The sequence below is a fragment of the Haemaphysalis longicornis genome, unplaced genomic scaffold, assembly GCF_048455015.1.
Source record: "Haemaphysalis longicornis isolate Haplotype H1 unplaced genomic scaffold, Haemaphysalis longicornis Haplotype H1 scaffold_7, whole genome shotgun sequence".
NCBI classification, from domain to species: domain Eukaryota; kingdom Metazoa; phylum Arthropoda; class Arachnida; order Ixodida; family Ixodidae; genus Haemaphysalis; species Haemaphysalis longicornis.
In genome coordinates, this window is record NW_027526422.1 from 35,257,009 (window position 1) to 35,283,790 (window position 26,782).

Genomic DNA, 26,782 nt, shown 5'->3' on the forward strand with positions numbered 1-26,782 from the left:
CTTTGCCGGAAGTGCGTGAAAAAGTCGCCCAATAGCAGGATGTCTAGCTCATGACGAACATCTGGGAATCGATGACGTAGACATGTGAAGATGGCGGCGTCCAAAAACACGAAGGGAAGGATTAGAAAAAAGCGACAAACTTTGCAACAAAAGTGTGAGCTTTCCGCTGCGCGTAAAAGAGTAATACTTGGCACAGATGACGTTGACGACCCAATCTAACGATTGCGCAAGTTCATTTAGTATACTCAAAACGCCTTTCAGGGCCCCTTTAAGGTCTATTTCCGTCTGTGCTTCTGTATTTTTGTGAATATATTGGCTTCACTGGTCGTGAAGACAAAGTATAGGTTCGGTTTATTTAAAAAAATTGTTTCCCTGCTAAAAATACTAGCAAGCTGAACGCAAACTTCAAACGAGTAATCCAGATACCCTGTCACATATATGCCTCTTCTGTCTCATCCACAAACCCCTCACACTGCTCGGCTCCTGCCTCGGCCCGCCCATGGGAAATTTGCAGAGTTCAATTTTGCCGCGTTCGCACTGCTGCGCCATCTGTTGGGACTATTGAGACTTAGGGCTCGAGCTAGGAGCGCGAGACTCGGGCATTAACCTTACTCGTTATAGAAACTTTACGAGTCATCACCGCTGATGCACCGATAACATCATCAACATCATCGTCATCGGTGCCGATAATCACGCGGGCGGCTCGCTCGAGCTCCTTCTTGAAAAAGTCGTCATTAAAGCCATTGCGATCTACAAGGTAGCTCTCATCTGCACGGAGGTCTTTGTCCCTTGGACTTAGATTCCCACACTCGTATTTCGTGGCTAAACATTTTTTTAAAAGCGTTTTTTTAATCTGCTCTTGCAAAAGTCGAGCACACATCTACTTTAACTAAATGAACACGGCAAACACCGGTTATGTGCTGACGTTTTTCGTCGAATAAGCCTAGTATCGTCGTTTTGTTGAACCCTGTTGACAAAAATAGAGCGTATGTTCATATTTCTAAATTTATAGGATTGAATATGTTTTTCTTATACAAACGTATTCCTCAATAATTGATTTTAACTTGCCACCGGGTAACTCAATCGAGGGACAGACTGACGGACAGACAGTCAGACAGAAAGACCGACCAATATTTTCGCGAAAAGTACCCCAAGAAAGACCTTCGTCGTTAAAAAAACAGCCCAAGGAGTGGCGATTGGCCTACCACTTTCTCGTCGGGACCTTACGACGTCACATAAGCTTGCTCGCGCAATTGGCGGCTGCAAACCAAAGCCAGTGCCAAGAAAAAATGACTGGGACTGTAGCGGCGCCTTTAGTTTCGTTCGATCGTAGGACCAATTGAGTGCTAACGCATGGTTAGTACCCTGATAACTCTTTTCAGTATTCCCCCCTGTCACGTCACTGCGGATGTCGGGTAACGCGAAATTTGAAAGCTTTTTTTCAAAATTTCGCACTTGTGCAAGTGGTGAGCTGTCGCGATGGTCATGCCACCGGGAATAATTTGCGAAGAAGCGCTCAAATTCAGGAAAGGGACAGCGAGAGAGAGAATCAACTTTTATTGAACCCTTAGTAAAGGTTAGTGCACGCAAGCACCAGACGAGATGGAACCTTCCTCTCAGGTCCCATACGTGTCCAGCAGCTGGCCCTAGCCACCAGTCCGAGCTGTGTCGGTAGGTCGGGGCTGGACAACAAGGACTGCCATCGTTCTAGGCCTATGGGGTTGGAGTTGGGGAGGGTGGGGGGTTTTTGAGCTCAGTGCACTCGGCCAGGATGTGTGCTAGAGTGCCTTCGGATCGTCTGCAAAACGGGCATGAAGTGTCATGCTCTGCTGGGAACATCTTGGGCAAGAGCACGGGATCCGCTAATCAGCCCGCTTGCGTGCGTCGCACGATCGTTTGATGTCTTCGGCTAAGTTGCGGTCGCGGACGAGGAAACATACATCTGCCGCTTTTGTACATTTCAGTGATGCCTTTGTCACGGGGTGCGGTAGCTCTGGCTCATCCTCAGCCCGAATTGACAGTTCTCGGGCATAGTGGTCGGCGAGTGCGTTGCCTTCCACCTGCGAGTGAGCCGGGACCCACACGAGCTCGACGGCTCGTCCTGGTGATTTGGGTTTGGCGAAAATCGTTAGTGCCGCGGGACAAATCTTCCCCTTGCAGTAGTTTGCGTAGGTAGTCTTGGAATCTGTGACCACGGTCTTCACTCCTGGTTGTGCGAGTGTGAGGGCAACGGCCTCTTCTTCTGGTTCGGCTGGATTCGTCGCAGTGCGGTTGTTTTGATCATGCACTAAGGTACGCGGAAATGTATCGGGTGAGTAGAACTTCAGTTAGTTGGGCAAGGAAGCGGTCTCCGTCTGGAACAGGTCGTGAAGTAGAAAGTAGGAATTCGTCACAGCTCGCGGGGAGAGTCGAATGAACTCGCTTGCATATAGGCGACAATGCACTTCCTCGGCCACATTCTAGGGGCAAGGTAGCTCAAAGCTGATGGCCTTATCCGAACAGTCGATGCGAGGAGAATGTTCAGAAAGAAAATATTTCCTATTGTTTATATCTATTAAAAAAGAGCCTCTAGAGAACGAAATAGAGTTGGAGTGAGTTCCAAAAGCCAGTTCCTTCAAAGTAAGCCAGGTTGTATATTTTATGCTGCTTTGATTTGCCAGTTGGGTGCAGTTCTCAGCAGCTGCGAAGCAGCTTTTGCGCAGGAAGTGACGTAATGGGTCACGTGACGAAGCAGCTCCAAACTGTTCTGTCGTCTACTAGTTGCTGTGCCAGAACAGCGAGAGCAGTTTCGGTGGTCCTGGACTGCTCCCTGCTGCAAAAGCAATACGATTGAGCAATTTCCGGACGGGTGGGCGAAACCAAGGCGGGGCTGCTCCCACAAATGAAATGCGGAGCCGCTTCGGAGATGCTCACAACAGCTCTGAGCAGGCAAACGAGAGAGACCATTTATTGGCGGTTACTTTACACAGATCGCATGGTTCGTCTGATCCAGGGCATGCTGGCGCTGACTCTGTTCCAGAAGGCGTCGCTGCCCAGTCCGCACACGGTGCCTAAGTCGGTACTCTTCATAATGAGGTTGGCGACGCCCTGCACCGCCCACGATGCGCCGTCCTTGGAGCAGAACAGCGGCCCACCGCTGTCACCCTGCGCGGGATTATTCAAAACCGTTTCAACAGTGCTGCAGTGGAAGCTCTCTCGCGACTAGCAGGCAGTTATTCGTGTTATCATGCGAACACTCTTTCTTGCCGTTTTGAAAATGGCAACAAAAAAGGGCCTAGTTGTGGTTCTAGCGTTCCATGGCACAACGTTTCTTGCTACTTCTGTATACATGACTTGGAACTTATACAGTAATGCCTCGTTAACTCGAAGTAGTAAAAACCGGGACATATTTCGAGATCAGCGTATTTTCGAGATAAGCAAAATTGCGCGAATCGGCATGAAATACCGAGTTCTTTGCCAAAAGGGCACTACTACTTACCAGCTCTTCAACAGCAGTTTCTAATTTTGCTTTTCATAAAGGTTTGAAAGAAAAAAAACACACAAGAGACGTTCACCGGCTGGGTTTTGTGGCACTGCCTCAAATAGTCTTATTCCTTTATTTAATGGCATAAAAGTTCATAAAACCCTTCAATCAACTGTTGAGTTTGGTTTAAAAATTATAGGGGGCGCTGGCTGCATTAGGAGTTGCTTGGCGAACGTCTGTGCTCCATACATTTTTTTTTCATCGCAATAGGGACCCATTGCATTTTCCCCCGCACGACACACCTCTATCTTCCAGTACACTGTACCTCTGTGCATGTCTCTACCATCACATGACGTGCCACTGGGTTGCTTGACGAAGTTGATATGCCTTTAGGCTCATATTTCACGTTCGGGGAAAACATCGGCTTTGTGGTAGGCGCGGCTAAACGAGCAAAAAATCGACGGACTTAGGCGCGGCAGCATCGCGCGAATCTCGCGAAACAGTCCGTGGCGGCAAAATTATCGTTCCACTCTCAGTCAAGATTTCGAGATATCCGCAGTTTGGTCCAAAAATATTTTAAAATAAAGGTCAACAAATACAGGGGACGTATAGAAAATGTTTCGGTGCCGCGGGAAGTTTCGAGTTAGCCGATTTTTCGAGATATGCGAGTTCGAGTTAACGAGTTATTACTGTATTTCAGTATGAGCACGCATAGGGAATCATCGTAAGATGAAGAGAAGTATAAACGCATCGTTTTTAGGCTTTGTTGTATAGTGCGTGTAGCTGACACATAATCCCCCCTTATCTTGCGCTTACTTTTCATACGAAATCGGATGGCAACACATCGGTGATCTGAGAAGGTATAACCCTAAGAGCTACGACTACACCACTCGATGTCTGTGTGAAACTACAATGGAATAGGTGGAGAGGCTGAAGGGGAATTTAGCTTCCTCCTCACCGTTACCGCTTTAGCTGGCCCGCAACCTTATACTGAAATTTGGGGGAATGAGACAGATTTGTGAAGTCGCTTTAAATTTTATATGCACTACTGGATATGTACTGAACTACCATCTAATAGTCTGATGAATCACGGGCGCCACAACAGTGACATATTGAGAAGTTTCTTTTTTGTTTCAGAGGCTCTTATTGTGCGCGTGAACTTAGCTCAATTTCCACTTTTAATAACAAAAAACCGCGACTGCTTTCACTTCCTCGCAATGTGAATGGATCGCTTTATGGACATAATTTGTCGCACTTAATTACCTAGCGGCATGACTCAGCGAAACGCTAGCAAAACTCGCTAACTTTGTACAAGTTGTTATTGACAGCGTAGCAAACAAGTTCATAACAGTTGATGTAAGGCAGCCTTGTGGATAATGTCCGCCTATACTCCCCGACGCTATACACTCCTATAACTAAAAAGCTGTGGTTGATTCCCGTGTCATAAGAATCAGTAAAACACGAAAGTGAAATGTGCAGCGAAATCTGCAGCTGAGCATGATCTGCAGGTCGGCGGCTGTCTTGTGGCTGTGCTTGGCGAGCGACGTTTTGCTGGCGGGTCGCTTCGGCAAAGGTGTACTGGCGTCATTTCCTTGACGGATATGACGTCAGTGAAATCTTGGGGTACCGCGGCATAAAACACGTACGTGTTAAAATATCAAACCCGAAAGTGAACAACCCTAAGTATAACGGACTCTTAGTACTAAAGGTTGCTTCCCCGCAAGAAGACACTGTGCGCAGGGGTGCACCCTTTACAGGCAGCTTTCTTCGTTGTGCTGACGTCACTTCCGTGGCGGATATGACGTCAACAAAATTTTTCGTTTGTCCGGGAACAAAACACATTCGTGTTAAACAATAGTCGCGTATCTCTCACTTCGCTGCTAACTTCGCCTTCTGCCGCCCCTGCCACGGGAACGCCTCTCTTCTCCTCTCCGTCCCCCTCTCAAGATCTTCCCCCTCCCGCCTGGCTCCTCCCACGATAAACACGGAGGAAGTTTGCTAGTCTATTTAAATTTCCCGCGTTCCACTGCTAGCGCGCGCCGTCTAATGGAACCTTTCGTTGCTGTGGACCTTGGAACGCCGTCACGAGGTCCAACGTCGTCACATGCTCTCTTTTCATTTTGGGTCAAAACGTGTTTTTTCGACGCATACTTTACTTTTTTATCACGCATTGCGAAAATCAATCAGCCACGTATTTTAATTTGAAAGAACACAGCAAATACCAGTTATGCAATGATTTTTTGCCTCAAATACGCCTAATGTATTCTTTTTTGCTGAACATTGGGCTTCCTCGATTATCAGTCCCGGATCGTCCGCGGACTGCCCGGGACGCGATCAAGCGCTCGATTTTCCCATGTATTCCTATGAGACTTCCGGTCCGAAGGCAGTCCTCGGACTGCCGCGGACCGTCCAGGACTGGTAAATCGAAGAGGCCCAATATTGGCAATTATGAGGCGTTTCCAGATTTGATAGTTTGGAAAATTTTAACACGAAGGCGTGTTATTGCGGGATACAGAAACATTAAGTGACGTCATATCCGTCACGCAAATGACTCCAGTACAACGAAGCAAGCGGCCTGTAAAGGGTGCACCCCTGCACACAGGGTCTTCTTGCAGGGAAGCAACCTTTAGTACTAAAGAGTACGTTATACTTAGGGTTGTTGGTTTTCGAGTTTTATATCTCAACACGAACGTGTTTTATGCCGGGATACACCACGATTTCACTGACGTCACATCCGTCACGAAAATGACGCCAGTACACCTTTGCCGAAGCGACCCGCCAGCAAGACGTCGCTCGCCAAGCGCACCCACAAGACAGCCGCCGACCCGCAAATCATGCCCCGCTGCAGATTTCGCTGCACATTTCACTTTCGTCTTTTACCCATTTTTACGACAGAGGAATCAACCACAGTTTTTTTTGCATCTATAGACAGACATACAGACAAACCGAATTTCGCGGATTTAAGTAGCCCAAGAAAGTATTTAAAAAGCGAGCTCACGTGGCAAACGCCGTTCTCGCCATGCTTGTCTCCGGCGCAGAAAGTGTGCTGCTCTTCCAAGTCTCTGAAAATCCAGCGAGTTTTCTTGCAGCCTTCGAAGGACAACTCGGCCATCTCAACCTGCTTGAGTTTCGCGAAGCTTCCCGTCCCTGTAAAAGACACGCAAAATTATGGTGAAGATCTTATGCAAGTGGGCTCTGGGTAGACAGGCGCGCGTCATTTGGTTTATATCGCGTTATTTTGGGGGCCTCCAACCCTTTTTTCAACTCTTTTTTTATTCATAATCTGGACTGCTTTAAGAACGTAGTCCGCAACCACACCCGGTACTTAGATTGGGTGCTCAAAGAGTACCTCTACCGAATGTTGCGGCTCTATGCCTGCTCAGATTGTTTTCTTTTTCTCGATCTCGGCAGTAAGGACTGGACTAAAGCCGTCATTACTGCGTTGTTTTTAAACAAGTTCAAGCAACCAACTGGCCCCCATTATTTCATAGACATTGGCTGCGCGCTTGAGTGACGTCACTCGAGCTGTGTGGCAGGCATTGGCCGGCTTCCTTTCAGATGCCGCAATGAACTGAACAGCCCCTTTTAAATGGACACTGAAGTGAATTTGTCGGGCTGCTGATTTTGCTTGCACTGCGTAGACTGGCTCAAAGTACCACACTTTTCATCGTTTATTCGGTTGATAAATCGTTAATTATTTTATAAAGCGGCAAAGAAGATAAACTACCATGCGCGGTCCGTGGCATCCACACCAACTAAAGGCTGTTACGACGGGAGGAGATGCACTTTGATTGGACGATGTCCAAGGTTAACATTCAAACAAGTTTCGGTTTCGGTTCTGTAAAACAACGTGCTTGACATCCGACGGCATCGTTGGATGGGCATTCTTGATATCTCAGTAATCGTCGTACCGCGCTTCTGTCATGTCGGCTGTAAAATGCCTAAGATAAGACTCCCAGGACGGATTGGAATCGTAGCAATCACTAACCGAGGCCTACGCAGTGGATGAGAAGAACTTCTTGCTGGGCTAGTTGGTGAATAGATCATACCCAGCTTTCTCGCTCAAAATTACAACCTCTCGGGAACCTAGCAAAACCACTGTAGGAAAATGATATTTGGCATAAAGCTAGAAGCCAACGTGAAGATTAAAACGCTAAAAGTATATTTCAGGTTTCTGACTATTTGTTTGTGTAATTCGCTGTCAAATCTAACTCCCCATGCATTTCTATGGGATAGTTCCCATGGCTCAGGAACCCAGTCGCGCAACGTGCGCGACTTGAAACTGTGCACAAAGCAAGTATTCAACCCAAATATTAGCTGTGCAGAGGAACTTTTCATTTCGCTAAACAATTGCAGAGTAATCACTGTTGAAAGGACTGCCATGAGCGGGAAAGCTGCACATGTGCCATGATTAGAAGCGCAACAAAAGCACACGGACGAACAACAGAGTAGACGAGACAGGAGACAGTAGACGATATAGCGCCTGTCTCGTCTACTCTGTTGTTCGACCGTATGCTTTTGTTGCGCTTCAAATCATGGCAGTGGGTGAACGCCCTCCGCGTCACCGCTGACGCTCAAATGCCATGCGCTTTTCCCGCATATTCGGAGCTTGCCTCACTCATGCCTGTATCGTAAAAAAGGCCCCATCTCCCCGCGAGGGGGACTCGAGTTAAATGCGTCGCATAGGGGGTGGGTGTATTGCGTTAGCGTTTAGTGTTTGGGGAGTTGGTGGTAGTGAATGCGTTGTATCAGCAGCTTCTTGACGTAGTTTGAATGAGTCAAGGACATAAGGCGCGTTCGTAGCCTTTCATTCTGTGTCGGTTTTGTGGCGCAGTGGGAAGAGCACCATGTACCTCGCGTTCCGCCCACAGGTAGAGAATGCGTTGTATCAGCAGCTTCTTGACGTAGTTTGAATGAGTCAAGAATATAAGGCGCGTTCGTAGCCTTCCATTCTGTGTCGGCTTTGTGGCGCAGTGGGTAGAGCACCATGTACCTTGCGTTCCGCCCGCAGGGTCGTGGGAACGAAACCAGGCGCCGGTAAGTATTATTTTTTTTATATAGTGTAGGGGGAGGGGTGCGGACCTGTTGTTGAGAGCGAGAAGGGTAGCGTGATGCGGGAGAGGAGGAGTGGGGGAGAGGGCGCGCCTGCGCGCTGAGCTGTTGCGGACGCACGGCGGACGCTACATGTGAGTTAAAGAAAAGCTCTGCATTTAAAAGCGTGTTCGCACCAGGCCAAGGGTCTGCTGATTCTGGCCTGTGCCCACTGCCCGCAGGCCGTCGGTGCTTATGGCAACAGCACGCCAACGAGAACTCGCTAGCGCGTCAGTGTCAGTCTGAACGCGTTCTGCGAACTCGCTCGTGGAACAGTGAACGTTACAGCCCAAAAATGGTGAACTCAGTTTAGAAAACATCGGCTGCAAACGAAAAAATCAACTTACAAAAAAATAATAATGTACGCTCGGGGAATCGACTTTCAAAACAATAATCCTAGCGTTCAGACCGCTCAGCCACGAGCCAGCGCTGGCGAGGTTGGATATGTAAGGTATATAATGTACAACCAGTTTACACTTTTATTTAGTTATACCATTCCTAGTACCTTATGTGACTATTTGTGGTATAGCGCTCGTGCAGAAAGTGTCCCCCAACCTTCCACAATATCTCACGTCTAGCAATTGCATTTCTTAGACGGAAAAACGTTCGGAGATGTATGGTTGTACTGCTGACCGCTGTGCTTGTTCACCCAGCGCAAAAAAGTGCTTCCTGCTCCCTAGTTTTGCGCTGTAAGGTAGAAGTTTAGGTTGATTTTATTTCTTTGATAACTATATTGACTTCGCTGACTCTTCTCCCGCCTTCAAGTGGCCTCAGATTTTCCTAGTAGCGTACCAGTCAGCGAAGCGTCGCATGCGCACTTGTGCAGTGCTTGTGTGGAGCGACCCGGACTCTGAGCTTGATACAGTGTACAAACTAACAAAGTCAAGAAAGGCACATTCTTCCATTCGCAATTTCAACTGAGCGAGCGAATTGCGACGACCCGTCGGCTGCCGGCGGACTAAACGCTGGGCCGACTGACTCTGTCGGAAGGTCAGCGAGCCGTGCAGTAGCGCAGCCAATTGCCAAGTCATCTCCTCCTGACGTCACACGAAAATGCCACAGAAAATGGGCGAGGGTGCAGAGAGGAAGAGAGCATTTTCGAATTGATTTCTCTACTAAATAAATTCGCGTAAACGCGCTCAGAGTGGTCGAAACCTGGCCTATGGACTCCGGACTACAATTTGCGCTAGTAATCCCGCAATGCTTACAAATCCCTTCAGTGTCCTTTTAAAGCATTCGGAAAAAAAGCAACACAGCAACTGGAGGACGTATCTGCTCCCACAAACAAATAAATCAGGGCAGCTCTGTGCTGGCGATTACTACACAGCTTTAGAAGTTCTTATCGGCCGGAAGGAAAGGGCGAAAGCTTTAATCGGGAGTGTTGCAGGCTGGCCTAAGTGAAACCTGCTTGTCGAATTTAACGTTTGTTCATGAGACCTAGCATATATTCCTGTTTTCTTGTTGTCGTTTTTTTTTTTTTTGGGGGGGGGGAGGGGGCGTTTAGGGTGGTCTCTTTTGGTGTCGTTTCGTGCCACATCTTCGAAGGAGGAGGAAGCTATTCGGTATGAAGAGAAGGGAGGCGCACTGGTGGATATTATTGAGATCGTCAGGAATCTCGCCTGCACACAACACAGTACCGGAGAGCAATGTAGAGGGAGAGTGAAAAGCATAGAGGGGAGAGTAAAAGCCACAAGGAGAGGGGGAGAGAGCTTTACGCAAAAAGAAAGCTCCTCAACGTAAAGCAAAAGTCGGTGGTTCTGAATGTTTGAATGAACGGAAATGTTCAAAGATTATAATGCCAGTCCAGCAGGCAGCTATAATACCAGTGTGGTTTATTTGGGAACGTTGACTCTTGCATAGCTGACAATCAGGTCCGCACGGGCCAGTATGCTCTAGGTGGTGACCGCTAGAATGCGTACTTACGGGAACCGTCGGTATTGATTGGTACTGCTACCGCTACATTTTGTGCCAGCAGTCGCAGGTCGCCGTACGAGCGAAGCGTGGCTACTGAGGTTGGGGATTAAATTTAGCACCACCTGACGTACCGCGCCGTCCCTATACAGCCGAATTTTCCCCCCACGCTATAGCTCTTATTGTCGGCGACTGCTATTAGCAGGTCGCTACCTATAAAGCCGCTCGTGGCTGAAACTGCCTCAAACGCGGAGCGGCAGTGAGCAATAATCGTCCCAGCCATCACTACATCGTCCGTACAGCATTCGTTTACACGCTCGTCAGAAAACGCGTCGCAACGTCACCTCTTGTCTCTCCCCATCCAGTGGCGAAGCATCTTCCGTTCTGCAGCAAGTCGTCATCCGCGGGCAGGCAAGCAGGTCTCACACTTTCTGTAAAGTTTACCGGCATATCGAGCTTCACCAGGGCAATGTCGTGGTTCGTGTTCAAGCGGCCATATTTCTGAAAAAAAGAAAGAAACGACGAGCCGAAGAAATAAAAAAAAAATCGCTCCTATTTGTTGATCCGCTGCCAGCTATGAACAAAAGTGTCAATTCACTGGGCTGCCCTTTCATTACATGTATGGCCAAACCCTCATCACACACCGGACATTGTCGGGCTACCTCATGAAATTATTTAGCACGCCGTCAACGGGTCGTTTCACCTCGTCTCCCTCACGCCAGCTACGCACTTTTCTATAAATACGCGGTGTGAACGTGATGGTAAAGCACGCCTTTGAAGCAGCGAGGCGAGAATACATTATAACCACCACCATCATCATCACGTTTAGGCACACCGCAGGACGCAGGCCTCCGCTCCAATTTTAACCCCAGGCTGGTGTATTTTAAGTCAAGCTTCCCTTGCGAACCCTTCAACATTTCGCTGTCGCTCAGTGGGTGCGTATAGCCACTTTCGTGCACTAAAAGGTGATGGCATCAAATGTGGTGACGTCATTTGTGACGTCACCTTACGACGCAACTTTCTGCAATGCGGTCACTGCCGGCGTTGCTTCAGAAACTGGTTGCATGGCAAACGATGGGTCGTGTGATCGGTGGCGGTGGATTTCCCGAAGTGGCAGGGAAAGGCGTATGTGTTTGCCACTCCATAAAAGATATTTTAGCTTTAGGTGTGAAGCAGTGTCTACCAACCGAAAATAGCGCTCCGCTTAACTTAGTGCCGATAATTTTCGCTACGTCGCGTGAACCCGTGCTGCAGCCAGAGCGCTACCCTAATTACCCCGCTATTTTTATTTGTGAGCAATTTCGAAGACAGCTTGAGATAATACAATCCGGAAAGCGAAATAAGTAAATAACCACAAATAAATAAAACAGCTGGGACCGGAACAGGAATTACAGTAAAAGATCGTTAATTCGAACTCGAAGGGGACCATAAAATTGTTCGAATTAAGCGGAGTTCGAATTAGCGGGCGGGCGCTAGAATGAATGAAAATCGCGCGACAGTGCGCGGGCAGAACTCGAAGAAGCCACCTCTGGACTCGTTATTGCGAATTAGGTGCTACTGCACGTTTGTGGCGGGTGATTTTGTAAATAATTTTCTGAAAATAATAATGGCATATGCCGGAGCACTGGCGCTGGTGGCGCGGCGCCGTCTGTAGAGCCGAGATAAGGTGTTGCAGGAGCCTAGCGCGCGCGCCACGCTGTTGTTTTTCTGTTTCGTTGCTTTGCATCCCTGGTAAATTATTTTGGTTTGGATTTGAAACACGCTGTAATCACTCTGGGCCGACTTCTTCTGCGAGGAGTGATCGAAACCACCGTTCTGGATACCGGCGTGTTCGAATTATCCGGAGTTTTCCCCCCATTCCCCCATTTTCCCCCAGGGATGTGCCGGGACCAGGGCGACAGTTCGAATTAACCGGAAGTTCGAATTAATCGAGTTCGAATTAACGAGCGTTTACTGTATTACAAGTTTTACTGCATAATTATGTGGCTAAGAAGGATGCGCAACGTCGAGAGTTAAGTCGGGTCATGCTGATATTTCTGCATTTGTTTTTCCCTGCGAGCATGCCGAAGAGCGCTACGTTAGGCTAGATTCACTAAATAAAAGCTTATTTAGTGGCTCCTTTAACCTGCGAACCTAGATTATTTATAGCACGTATGCTCTAAGAAGTCTCCGGGGGGATTTTCACCGCAGTGGTACAGAATGATCAATTGTAGTGGCCTAGTGGGCGAATTCAGTGAATGACGTGGCCCAGCTTTCACTCTGAGTGAAACAAGGACCGGCATCTGCGCTGGGACATTGCGCAACACAAAACGCCTTGCACGCTTTGCGTGTTGACTCTGCTCGCAGACATTTCTTAGTCGAACGAAATGTTGGGCTTTGTCATCCATCGGATTTCCACACCATGCCACTTCGATTGGTCATTCTGGAGCATTGTGGTAAAGACGCCCTACAGGGAATTTTGAGAGTGTCCTGAGAAAGGCAAGGAAGAAAAAAAAAAAACGAACAACAACGAAGGAATCTTTAGAAAATTTTAGAGAACGCCTTAGAAAACGTCGTTCGGGTATATTTGTGTTAACTGTGTTAACTTATACTTACATCGTGAATCACAAATGTCTCCACCCGGCGGGTAACCACGTCACTGACGTTCAGGAGATCGTGCGCGCCAATCAATATGACAAGCTCCTTCGGAGTCCGGCTGCAAGAAATTGTTATTATAGGCGGAATTGGGGACAGTTTATTTTGACACCTAAGCCACCCCCCCCCCCCCCCATATAAAAAAATAAACAATGCTATAATTGCCGTTGTACACAGCCAGACGGTGTGCATAAAAATATGAATTAACATGCACGTTTGGTACACTGATACGTTAGCAGCGGTGAAAAAAAATTTTTAAGACAACTTGTCTGTTTTTTACCTGTGCGGGTGGGCGTACTTGTTACAAATTTACTTGAAGGCTTTTTGAACTGCAGAGGGGCAATTCAACAGCAAGATAACGCTGCAAAGCCTGACATTAGCGCCCGATGCGGCAAACCGTGTAGATCACAATTACAAGCAATTTTATAGCTCAGATGTCGACGTTTGACGGCCGAAAACAAACTATGAGCCCACAATAAAGCAGTTGAATGAGTTGTGAACACGAAAGCTTTATTTTCGAATTAAACGTCGGACTGAGTGCTCGTTCGAGTTTCGCGCTGCGAATAATGTCCGCTCTTCGCTCACTTGGCCGCGTTCCTCGACTCCCTAACTTCCAGCGATGTCCCCATACTGCGGAGAAAAATTCCCGTGTCTAGGCGCAGCAATTTCCTATTTTTAGCCTTTTCCCCCCGCGGGTTTCTGAAGAAACCCTACACGTTTCCCTGCAGGCTTTTATTGGAGCTGATCGATCTTTTACGTCGATTCCTGTTCGGTTTCAAGTAGAGTTTTTGGTAACATTTTGGGTAGGTGGCGTTGGTCAGCGCCACCTATGTTTACTCTAGGTAGCATTGCAGAAGCAAACGCCGTTGAGACTTTTAGCGCGAACGACTTTTTACCTCCGACGCCAGCAGCAGTTGGCGAAATTTTAGCAGGGCATTGATGAGATATTATGCATGCATTTCACGTCTTGTACCAACCAGCGTGCCTACTTTCCATGCTAACGCTCTCAGTTGAAAGTGCCCGTACGAAAAAAGATCAAGATATCTTTGGCTAATTGATGATTTCTGCTGACAACACTTATTCATAGCACGCCCTGAAAATTTCGTGTTATGAATGATCGATGCGAAGTCCGGTTTACTGACATAATTTTCGTTTTCATTCGACGAGCTCTCACAATCATCCGCATTTATTCGAGATTTCCTTCTCTCGCTTTCGGCCGAAATTACAGCCGAATATTCCGCGACACGAGAAAAGTTCCCTGCACGGAACATCACTGATTACTTCGACTGCGGTTCAGTGGCGTGTGCAACCAAGGGTGACAACCGCCTCACTCCGTCTGCAATAGAGCGCTATATAGCACGTTGGCTATATAGCGCGCTTGTACATTACAGGCCCGCGCTTTGGAACGCGTCGCCGTCAACGGGCCTTAAGGGGGTGTTACAGACACCGGACAACGCCGACGCCGGCTTTTTTGCACTCCCTGGGCCATATAAAGGGGCCCGGAAGAGAAAATCGGGCCTGTCACCTGCGAGGGCCACAGGCCCGCCTGCCAGGGCCGTCGTACTCTTCCACTAGTTTGAAAGCAGAATCTCGTTTAACTGATCTAGCACTTCGCCGTCGTATTGCTTTGATTTGATTGATTGTGGGGTTAACGCGCCGACGCAACGCAGGCGATGAGGCGCGCCGTAGTGGAGGGCTCCGGATTAATTTTGACCACCTGGGGATCTTTATCGTGCGCCGAAATCTCGTACACACGGGCGTTTTTGCTTTTCGCCTCCATCAGAAAAGCGGCCGCCGCGGCCGGGAATCGAACCCGCGACCTTGTGCTCAGCAGCGCAACGCCTTAGCCACTGAGCCACCGCGGCGGGTCGCCGTCGTATTGCCAGCCTTTCTTTGTTTGTTCCACAAAATGTTTCGTAGTCGTTTGCATGCCCCACCTTATATCATTCCCGGAACACGCATATCTCACCGAACGAGCCATTCGCTTCAAGTCGCTCGGCCACGCACCCGGACCTCTACTTTCTCTGCTTCGTTTTTTCCTCGTACAACACCGGATTGGAACGGCCTTCCCAGCGAAATCGCAACCATAACCTGCCCATCATCCTTCATAGAAAGCATAAATAAGTGTTTTCTCTGTTAAATCATTGGCTTCTATGTTTGTTACTTTTGGTACCCACCCTTATGTAATAACCCCTCGGGGGTCTTTAAGGAAATAAAATGAAAAAATGAAAATATGAAAATAAGTCTGCGTTCATTATAAAAGAATTAAACTTCGCTAGCTCACTCATCTCTATTCCCGCCACGATAGACGCTTTTGTAGCCTAAAACTAGAAAAAAATATTGAAAATATTTCCAATTCGGCGCCATAGCTGCGTAATATGGGTAGGAGGGACGTGTTACAGGCGCCTACTAAAACCTTCTTCAAGTGATACGGTCAAACGGAACTGGAGGTCCCCCTTCAATCGCCAAGTCACGTTTCTTGGCGGTGGCTTAGGCCGGTTGCAGCCAGTCGCACAAACAAGATTGTGAGACGTCATAAAAAATCGCCAGAAAGTGGCACTGGGGCCACCGCTGTTGACTAGGTTTCTTTAACACCTTGACTATTTGCCTCAAGTTTTCGATAAAATTGGAGCCCAATGACGCATGTTCAATCCCGGCCGCGGTGGCTGCTTTTCTGACGAAGGCGAAAAGCGAAAACACCCGTGTCTAGATTCAGGCGCACTTTAAAGAACCCCAGGTGGTCATAATTATTCCAGAGCCCCCCACTACGGCGTGCTTCATAGCCCGGATGTAGGTTCGGCGCGTCAAACCCCAAAATCAATCAATCAATCAATCAATCAATCAATCAATCAATCAATCAATCAATCAATCAATCAATCAATCAATCAATCAATCAATCAATCAATCAATCAATCAATCAATCAATCAATCAATAAATAAATCAAGCGATGTTGTTGTAATCGAGACAGAGCAGTCTCTTCAATGAGCCGAACGTGTATATTGTCTTCATGGCCCCACTAAAACTTGAAAAAAAATAAAATGTACCGCCTAAGTACGCAGTGCAAGTATATCGTGCACAATTATTTCGTGGGGGTGATTAACACGAGGAGAAAAGCGCGGACGTGCCGCAGCCACTCACTCCCGGAGGCAGTGGGCGGCCGTGAGGACCCACTGGCTGGCGATGAGGGTGCCCCCGCAGAAGTGGCCCATCACTTCGTAGCCGGCCTCCGACAGGCTCACCTGCCAGGGCCACGAGTGCGGCACGGCCTCCTGGCCGCCCACCATACGGTCTTCAGACTCCGTCCTGGGACGGAAGACGGGCGCGCCGCACGGGACGTCCGGTATGTTCTTTAGAGCCTTGGCGGCTGCGGAATAAAACAAAATTAAAGCCGTTCCACCGAACGTGAAAGCTGTGGAAGTGCGGAGCTTGTTCGCCAGAGGGGCCGTGCCGCCCTCTCTTGACTAGTTTCAGCATCAGCATGGCGTTGATACCGAAAGTAGCCGAGAGAGAGTGCCACAGCCCCTGAAAATGCCTATAAATAGATACTGGACTGAGTGTTCATTAATGTGGGGTAATTCATGAGTTAATTCATGAAGTTTTTCTTATTTTGTATTATTGTGTATTTTTTCGCTGCCCAGCCACAGCAGCCTCAGTGGCAACGGCGCAACGCAAAGATCACCCCCCATAATTTGCATATCAGTAACGTGTGCCTCTGTGGCGCAATGAAACACACATCAGCTGCGTAGAGCGAAGGACCCAGGTTCGATCCCGACCAGAGCAAGCGGTGATCTTTTCGAAGCCCCGGTTTGGATAAGTACGCCGTGACTACGGTGGCTAGATACCGTGACTCTGGACGGGTCACGGTATCAAAGTGGAAACTCCTTTCTTGCTAGATACCACGAAAAGAGCTCGTAAAGACGACACGTGGACAGCCAAGCAGTTAAACAACGTTGAGCTCATTCTTTAGCTGACGCGTAGCTACCGCCAATTCTCGGACCCAGACGGAGATAACACGTCTTGGTTGCGGTAATCGTTCTATTCGAGCCTGCTTGGATTGGGTTTCGCTGGTTTTGTCATCTTCTGCAATGCGTCATTCACTCATTAAATTACCGAATTCTGCCGTTTGTAGACTGTTGTGTAACCTACGCTGCTCTTGTTCTTATATATAGCTTAATTCAAGTCTCTTTTTTTTTTCATGGATGATAGTCATGTGCTGAAAAGTGACCTGTAGTCATCTGATTCAGCGCCCCGTTGTACGTGAGACGTTTATTGGTTTTACTGCTTGTACATAGTTCATTTGTCGCTTCCATTGTCATTTCCCATACCTTCCATATTCATTCCTTTCTCTTTCTGTCCCCAGTATCCTCCCCCCAGAGGGAAGTAGCAGGCCCAAGATCAATTTCTCAGGCCGACCTCTTCTCCTTTTCAATAAACATTTTCTCTCTCTCTCCCTGCGAATACCGTAGCCTCCGTGTAGCAGAGCTCACACACACACACAGTTGCACGCACACACAGACGCACGCACACACACAAACATTTTCACGGGTTTTCAGGAGGTATTACTTACAGATAAAAGCGTTATGGTCTGTGCTGTGTTGCACAGTGACTTACTCTGTATATTTGTTTGAAAATGAGCTATCGCAAGTATACAAACGCTATAGAAAAGTTGCCCCGGGAGATGCTCAATATTTATCCGCACGAAGCATCAAGAGCTGTCTGAAGTGCAGTGAGCGCCAGAGTGCTTGGCTTATCCCACAAGAAGAGACAATTGGCTGGTGCTAAACGGGTGGCGCAGAGCTCAGTAAGCAAAACGAGGAATGCAGCGTTTGGAACTCGAACTGCCCCTACTTATACATAGACATCACGCATGCAGTTATTTGTGCGCGTGCGTCGGTTAAACATTTCTTGGGGTGATTTGATAGCCCTCGCCAACTTACCGGCGTCAACGCAGAGCTTTTCATCCGAGGCGTCCGCACAGTCTATGACTCCGTCACAAACTCCCCGAAAGGAAATGCATTGGCGGTTTGTGCACTGGAACTCGGTCTTCATGTCACAAAGGTCTGCAGCCACAGAGAAATGGGGTGAGTGTAGGAGGCGAAAATAAAATACAGAGACCCACAGCAAATGCTGAAGTAAGCTACAAGTGCGACCACGTTTGTCTACACTTTGCGAGTACAGTACAATATCTGGCAATACTTCATTAAGCAAATCTGTTGGGCAAGTTGGTGCATTATGATTAAAAAAATAGAGAGCGACTTGGACAACTACGGTAAAGAAGGAGCGCTTGTCCCGTCGTCCTTCTTTACCGTCGTTGTCCAAGTCGCGCTCTATTTTTTGAATCGTAGTGGCAATACTTCCTCAGCATGGACCGAAGAGGTACCACTTGAAAGGCAAATTGCCGGACACAAACCAGTTCCCAGAGCCACCGATAGAGGGGGCAGTGATCTCGTATGGGCGGGTTGCTCTCCGCTCCCCTAGGGGAGGGAGAGGGGAAGGAGCCTCCCGACACTGACGTCTAGCTGCCGATTCCTCGGCGCGAGCCGGAGAATCTGCGCGTCGACGTCGAGTCAGCGACACAAAAGAACCACAGATCCGCTGTTTCACAGAATCCACACTGGGTGGAACTGAGTTTAGTTTCTGTTTTCTTCCTGAGCCTCTCCGATATCCGAACACCCCGTGTTGTCACTGTATCATCCCAGATTGCATCGCTGGCGGCTTCGCTTCAGTCGCAGCAATAGATAGCACAGTGATAGAAAGGCAAAGGGAGGCAAATATTTAAACAAATTATGGACGAGGTATTCGCAGCACTGAGCCAGTCTCGAAGTGCTTCCCTCTTATTCTCGCCGTAGCTCTCACAGTACTTCCAGGTACAAAGGAAATAAGTTGAGCTTTCAGGCACCGCCGTTTTGTGGCTCCTTTAAATGTCTACGCCTTGAAATAAACATTCACTGGGTGGTTTAAATATCCACAGTCACATTCACAAAGAATTTTTTTAACGTGTTAAAAAATTATACATCCATTCTGGTTTTATATATATTTTCAAGGACACCCGTTTTGGGGAATTCGTCTATATGCCCCGTTGGTATACCCTAAAGCAATGAGCAGTTAATTCAACATTCCGTAATTGGGAGCTCCGGATGTGGCCCCAATTGCTTCGTTCCTAACACACGTCCAGCGTTATCAGAGATCACACTATTTCGCGACTAATTAATCAAAGTTGTTCCAGAGTCCTCTTGAAGTTTAGCACCGAGGACTCTCAATCCAGTTTAAAGGGGCCATGAAAACAAAATACAACTTCGTCTAATTTGAAAGAATTAGGATTCAGTATCTCACTCACCTCCATTACAGCCACAAAAGATGTTTTTTAACGAAAAAAATGCAAGAAGTATTGAAAAACTTTCAAATTTTGCGCCACAGTGACGTGTTATGGGCAAGAATGACGTCATACGGGCCAACAATAAAACATAATTTTCAGTGCGTTAACTGCACGTTACCATTCAAGTGATGCGGTCAAATATAACTAGAGGCCCCATTACAGACGTCCAGTCATGTGTCTTGGCGACTGGTCAGTTAGCTAGGCGGCTGCCAATCTGACAAACAAGGTTCTGTGACGTCATAGAAAAGTTGCGGGAAATTGGATAGGGAGTCGCCACTGCTTCACACCTTTTCTTTATTTTCTCCGTTATATTTTCAAAGTTTGCTATGATATTGCTATCATTGTTGTCGGGACTAAGCAGTCTTTCTAATAAACCAAACTTGTATTCTGTCTTCATGGCTCCTTTAAAGAATGGTTCTGCCAGATTCCAGGTCAATGAAAGCCATCCGGCGTAACCATATAGACGGCAACTCTTAAAGGCTAAATACAATAAAGTTGATAAAAAAGTTCTCTCGATCATTTATACTAAAAATTACTTCATGTGAAATGTACCCTTTATAAAAGCGCGTTTACCAGGACCAAGTGTAGAAGAATGCCGCGCGTCTGGAGCTGGCAAGGTTTCTCCAACTACAGAGCTAATGTTTCGTGATGGAGCGCTACTCACCGTCCACATCGGCCGTGGCCCTGTATCGGATTCTGAACCCTCCTCCGGCGAGCATGAAGTCGCTCTTGAAGACAATCTTGGCGGTGTTTCGAAACGACCGCCACGGCCTGGGCCGGTGCGAGCCGCAGGTGACCAGAGCCTTGCGTTCGCTCACGATGATCTTGTCCCACACCTCCAATCTGTCTCCGCCGCAGTAGTTGTGCGCGTCCAGGTCAACGTGTTCGAAGTACAGCACAACGTACTGACCATGGCGTTTACCGGCGGATGGAAAATATAGGACACATGTCAGCGCTGGGTCAAAAGCTTTGTCAGCGCTCCTGCGCCAGACACAATACGGCCCTGTGCAACTCGGATAAGCCCTCGGTTACGTTTACTTTTGCGTTAGTGAAGTCCCAGGGCCCTGATATTTTAGCATCTTAATCATTGGAAGCTCCAGTTACGACCAAATACAGGTGTTAAAAAAAAACACGTGGCATTGCAGAGAAAAGTGTCTAGAGGAACAATTCCAAATGAGTGTTCTTGACAGTATAGGACAATGTTCAATTGTGTACATCTTGATGAATTCACAGCGCAAAAAGGACGAGGACAGAGAGAGAACACACAACACAGCGCTAAGAACACACAACACAGTTGGAAGTTATCGCTGTGTTGTGTGTTCTCTCTCTGTCCTCGTCCTTTTTGCGCTATGAATTCATCAAGATCGCCACACCAACTTGCCCAAGAATCCGTGCAATTGTGTACAGTTCATGGAATAAGCAAGGTTTGGAGAAAGGCTTCAAGCATGCCAGATTGCATCTTTTCCGTTTCTCTGAGTCGAATTTAGAGCGATTTTTCGCTGTTACAAAAACGCTTCGACACCCTTAGTTACGGGTGTCAGAGTTGAAATAGGGGCTAGGGCCTGCACTCCGGCAACTCCTCTGAAGTCCACTTAATATCAAAATTTATCAGTAAAGCTGAATTTTTTTATTCGTTTCTTGCATGTATACTTTCTATGCTTATTATGCGCGCTTCTCTTATATAGCGATCCATTTTTCATTGCACTTTTGACTCGGCAGTATTAAATTTGTTGCGCGTATTTTCCTTCACGGCGAAGGATGTTACATCGGACGTTCATCTTGTCCGCGCTGATATAATCATGGCACAACCCACTGGTATAATCAGTGCACCGCTTATCTGCACAACGAGTGCACATACGTGGTGAAGGTTGCAAAACAAGGTTACAAGCAATAAAAACTCTTACGATGTCGGCTAATAAATGTAAAGAGAATTACAAGCATTCAGTGATAATTTATGGTAACTTATATCGTAGATGACAGAAACTGGAAGGCAAGCGGACGCTCAATATGCGCATTATGTTCTCGCAGTCACTCTTCTTCCACTTTTTCTTCTTACCTCGTTGTAATTGAGAGACTTTGTTGAAATCACTTTTTTTTAGCATTTTTATCTTCCTTTTTTTGTTCTTTTGTTTGTGTTGTATCATTGTCAAGCTCATACTTGAAGCTCGACCCTAGAACTGTTTTTTTTTCTTCAGTTTGGGGAGGAGGAACAAACATTTTTATTGATGAAAAAGTTCAGAGAACCTTTCAAGCGAAGGGAACCAAGAAAAATAAGAGAACAGAGACAGCGCTAACAATGAAGACACTTAAATATGAAGCGTGCGTTATCGCAACCACCTATAATTTTATCCAAGGCATGTAGGCACAAAAATTTTCTTAAGCATGCATACCAGATTTTTTTTTTTTTTTTTGCAGCTACTTTTGCCATCGTTGGATCAGAACAGAATGCTCACCATATATAGGCAAGAGCCACAATCTTGTGAAACCGTGCGATTCATCAACATCTAGCAAAACCGAAGCTCTGCCTTACTTTGTTTGGGGCCGCTGCTGTAAGCGTCACACTGCCATAAACATCCACCGGGTAGCCTGTGCCGTTGTTGAATCCTGGACTAATTACGTATCCCTCGGTGGCATGAAGGACTTGGATACTCTTTCCATCTTCTATCGTGTGCACTGGAAGGTCGTCGGACACTGACCGTGCTGCAACTAAAAAACAAATCCTGCATTTAGGCCTACCTCGTGCTGCACATATGCCTGGTTTTCCCATGTCCCTTGGTACCGCATTTCAACTATTCTAACGCGCGCCTTTTTCGCGCTAAAAGTCGCTTTAAAATTTGCGTGCGCGATACCATCATCATCATCATCATCATCACCACCAGCCTATCTACGCCCACTGCAGGGCAAAGGCCTCTCCCATTATTCTCAAATTACCTCGGTCCTGTGCCAACTGTGACCAATTTATCCCCGCAAACTTCTTGATCTCATCTGCCCATATAACTTTCTGCCGCCCCCTGCAACGCTTGCCTTCTCTAGGGATCCACTCTGTTACCCTTAATGACCAGCGGTTATCTTGCCTTCGCATTACATGCCCTGCCCACGTCCATTTCTTCTTCTTAATTTCTACTAATATGTCTTTAACACCAGTTTGCTCCCTGACCCACTCCGCTCTCTTCTTGTCCCTTAATGTTACACCTCTCATTTTCCGCTCCATTGCCCGCTTAGTCGTTCTCAATTTAAGTTGAAACCTCTTAGTGAGCCTCCAAGTTTCTGCCCCGTAGGTGAGTACCGGTAAGATGCAGCTGTCATACACTTTCTTCTTCAGCGAAAATGGTAGGCTGCTGTTCATTATCTGAGAATGCCTGCCATATGCACCCCACCCCATTCTGATCCTTCTAATTATCTCTGCGTCATGGTTGGGATCTGGGGTCACAACTTGGCCTAAGTAGATATATTCGCTTACCACTTCCACTGCCTCGCCACCTATCTCAAACTGCTGTGCTGTCCCGAGGTTATTGATCATTACTTTAGTTTTCTGCATATTAATTTTCAGGCCTACGGTTCTACTCTGTTCGCCCAGTGCGGAAAGCATGCTTTGCAATTCGTCCCCCGAGTTACTTAGCAAGGCAACGTCATCAGCAAATCGGGCTCAATACAATCGGGCTCAAAACAGAAATAGGCTCTCAATGTTACCCTCTTTAGTTTTAATGCTCGCAGGAGCTAGATAAGCAAGTTTATGCAGCACAAGGGTTTTTAATGCCATAGCTGAGCTGCGTACGTCAAAAAAAATGTCTTCTGCCAGGTATTTATGCCTTTGACATCAGCGTGGCAGAATCGGCGTCGAATTATTTCTTCCGAATTTTTGTACGTAAACTTAGCTGCGCATTACAGAGTTTTAGCATGGCGGGATCCGTCCGCTCACGCTACGGCGGCGGGTAGCGGGGCCCAACTGGGCAGGCGCAAATTCGTTCCGGTAGGGGGGATTACTTCCGCGAGCCAGCCTTCGCCATGCCGGCGCATTCCTCCTCATCCTCCTCAACCTCCTCACCCTCCCCACGCGCGCATGCGCAGTAGGGTCCCGCCGTAGCGTGAGCCTCCGCTAGCCGCTATGCTAAAACTCTCTATGGGCGCGTTACGGTACACTGGACGGTTCACCTACGAGTTAGAGGTCTATTATGAAAGTAACGTTGAGCAAGTAAAGTTATTATTTGCTTATGAATACAGTAGTGGACGTCTGAAAATAGGAGCCATATAGATTAAAATAATTGGGTTGAAACCGAAATTAAAATATTTTAATGATTAATTTTAATACCGCCTTTGTCCTAGCTCGATGTAATTATACTTAAATATTTCAGTTTGTTCGGTGAAGCACCCGGTGTATTGTGTTATTGTGTCCGTAGTACGTAGTTTGGTGCAAGCCTGAAATATTGAAAAACTACATTTTGAAGCAAGAATGAAAGATGTGCTGGTCCATGACGGTTATAAAACTGGACAAATTTATCGCGATGTTTTTTATTTTCTAATCATTCAGTTAATTGTGATGAATTCTATACACCGTGCCGACGAAAGATCTTGAACTTAATTATGAAGTTGCAAGAAGGCAAATGGAGTGTTTCTGCAGAAAATAAGTGAACGTTGCAGGGTTTCGTCATGCTGGAAAACTGGATAGAGCAGGGACAAATATAAAATTGCACCCTCTGTCCGGTGTCCATAACCTTGGTGACGAGTATTTAACGCGAAACGGCTACGGCAAATAGGACAGCCAGCCCAAGCTGCATGTCAAAATCGGGCGCCCAATGTGATTAAGGTTCTACTAATTTAATTCATAACGCAAAAAAAACAATTTTTACATTCCAATAATATCCACGGAATATCTTTGACTTTAACGACTCGTCGTGACATGTAATTTATTCTTGCAGCAGACTGCTGTCATCTTGAGATCAGATAAACTCTAAGCAGGACCTCGGACTATATCATAATTTGACGTGAGGAAGAAGAGTAAATATGTAGAAGGCCAAACACTTTTAATCAATTGGCCCACCCGACGTCTGCTCCTCTAATATTATCATTCGGGGCGAAAGTTCTGAGTTTTTGCCGCGGGGATCTTTGCCGCGCTGTACACTCATTAATTTCTGAATCTCGCCGTCTACCGTGCTAGCCGCTAGATCAAGATGGCGGGCTGCTCTATAAAACATGTCAGCGCCTGTACTCACTGCCTTCCGCTCACTGCCTCTCCTTCCCTGCCGTATCTTCTTGCTTTATTTCTTCACGTACTTTTCATGACTCTCCTTCTTTCTATTCTTTCCTTATTCATTAGAGTTGATTTTATAGTTGGTGTGTCCTCTCTGATGCCGTACCTCGTTTTCTGGCAGTCTACTTATTATCTTTTTTATTCCCCTTTATATACACTTTTTTTTTCTTAAACGAGTGCTTAAAGTGCATTAATTATATTTCTTTTAATCTCGAACCCAGTTTTTTCCCTCAGTTAGCGTCCATTTTCTGGCCAATCCCCCTGAGTGGGTATAAGTCATTGTTTTGGCACCAACCAGCCAACCAAACTGAGCTCCCAGCCCTAGATCGCTCATTCCGGCTACAAATGTGGGATCGAAAGTCAAGTATAGCTCAAGTGTCCTCAGAGTTGTCTCACACATTTTTCGCCTTGGGCGTTTGCGCTATCTTCATGTTTACCTGACGCAACTAACCAAGGGTGTTCTGTGAATGGCATTGCACTAAAATGACGACCGCAAATGAATACAAGCGTCCACGACTTTAACGTATCGCGAATTACACACTGGCATCATGATCCTGTACGGGTCCAGATCCAACACTTTTGAACGTTCGTACGCAGTACTGAATGGTACAACAAAACGAAGTAATAAGATATGCTGCCAAACTACGGCGCCTAATGACCTAGAAATGCATAAAGAGAGGTGAGTCCCACATAATCGCCATAAGCAAATAAGGACGTCATGTGTACAGTGCTTTAAAGGCATGAACATAAACGGACGCCCTATTGGATCGACTAGCCGCACCGGCCGAAAGCGCTTCAGGGATGGTATGCTAAGACAAGCACATCCAGACCTAAATTGAGAAGCATTTTCAACACTTCAAGGCACCTGTGACATTTAATGGCCAAACGCGAACTGCTTAGTTCCCTGTCGAATGATTTTGAAATAGACAAACATACAAAGATGAATTTCAAAATTCCCAAATTTGTGGTAGATATTCTGGCCTGTGAGGTGTACTTTTAAAAGTTGTACGAATGAAATTCCTCTCCGCTTTGAGCTTCCTCCGTTATGAAAGTGTTGTAATTCGATTTTGTCTGTGAAAGAGAGCACAAATTTACAATACCACACACAGCTCCTCATGTGGCAAAGTAAGAGGAAGAAGGCATGCGCATGCCCAGCAATTGTGGTATATCGTGGAAATAAAGCGCTTAGTGGTACAATAATGTACCGCAGTATAACTGTACCGTACATACGCAAATAGCGTATACATATTTCAACGGCCTTGTCGTCATACAGGGTAATCAGCAACACAGTACTGGCACTGCAGTGTAAGCTAGCCGGTTGTGAATTCAGCAGCTGGGAAAACTCTATAGTGAGGGCTAAAAGTTTGAAAGTATCTGAATACCGACTCCTCGTTTTCCCTATACAGAAATTACAGAAAGCGCAACGACATAACGCCCCTTCACAAATAATAAAAGCCAGGGCCATTAGCGCAAATCTATACTTGAATTGCTCCTATTGAATTGTAATTAGGTTGCTTCACTTAAAGCTAACGGCCGTGAAATCAACACTAACGACAGTTGCGCTATCCTTTTGTAACATCCCCACACATCCACACCCTACACACGAAACATATAGAATCACATTTTCCACCGTGAAAAGTTTTTGTCAAAGTTTTCAAATAACTACACTTGTGATCGTGCTGCTGATATGGAAAGTTAAAGTAAACACTATTCGTTGACTTACCGATTGCGGCTTGTACAAAAAATAGAAGAACCATCATCGTTCCCGCGCGTACGTGATGTACGGACATGGTCTCACGAACTGTACTCTACCGTTCAAACCCCCGCTATTCCTCTAAAGCAAGGCGTCTGATAAGCAGAATCGAAGCGAGATACCGCTAATGGATGCCACGGGATATCACCTGGCAGTCCCCTCCACCGAGCAAGATAACCACTGAACAATGAGTGGCTGCGGTTGGCGTGGCGTTTATTTCAACGCGAAAGGAACAGAATGTCTATTCACACTGCCCATTGCCCTGCAGCCTATCCCGTGAAACATTTATCTCTTCAAGGTAAGTA

The 26,782-nt window shown here is 46.9% G+C and overlaps 1 protein-coding gene across 1 annotated transcript; it reads right to left on the reverse strand.

Annotated features, from left to right (window-relative positions):
• Positions 1–2,919: 2,919 nt before the first annotated feature.
• On the reverse strand, positions 2,920–26,624 carry LOC144145186 (chymotrypsin-C-like). The gene is made up of 9 exons (XM_077676707.1): positions 26,448–26,624; positions 22,007–22,182; positions 20,141–20,381; positions 18,038–18,160; positions 16,239–16,464; positions 13,061–13,160; positions 10,810–10,966; positions 6,462–6,610; positions 2,920–3,144 (listed from the first exon to the last, which is right to left on the reverse strand). The coding sequence occupies exons 1-9, from the start codon at positions 26,512–26,514 to the stop codon at positions 2,962–2,964; spliced, it is 1,422 nt and encodes a 473-aa protein (XP_077532833.1). The 5' UTR covers positions 26,515–26,624; the 3' UTR covers positions 2,920–2,961.
• Positions 26,625–26,782: the final 158 nt, after the last annotated feature.

Bases quoted from the DNA above. Each gene is read 5' to 3' on its own strand.
- LOC144145186 (XM_077676707.1), bottom strand. From the start codon at position 26,514: ATGTCCGTACATCACGTACGCGCGGGAACGATGATGGTTCTTCTATTT. The intron at 22,183-26,447 runs GTAAGTCAACGA...TTTGTTTTTTAG, and splicing joins TTTTGTACAAGCCGCAATCG to TTGCAGCACGGTCAGTGTCC. The intron at 18,161-20,140 runs GTGAGTAGCGCT...CTGTGGCTGCAG, and splicing joins GGCCACGGCCGATGTGGACG to ACCTTTGTGACATGAAGACC.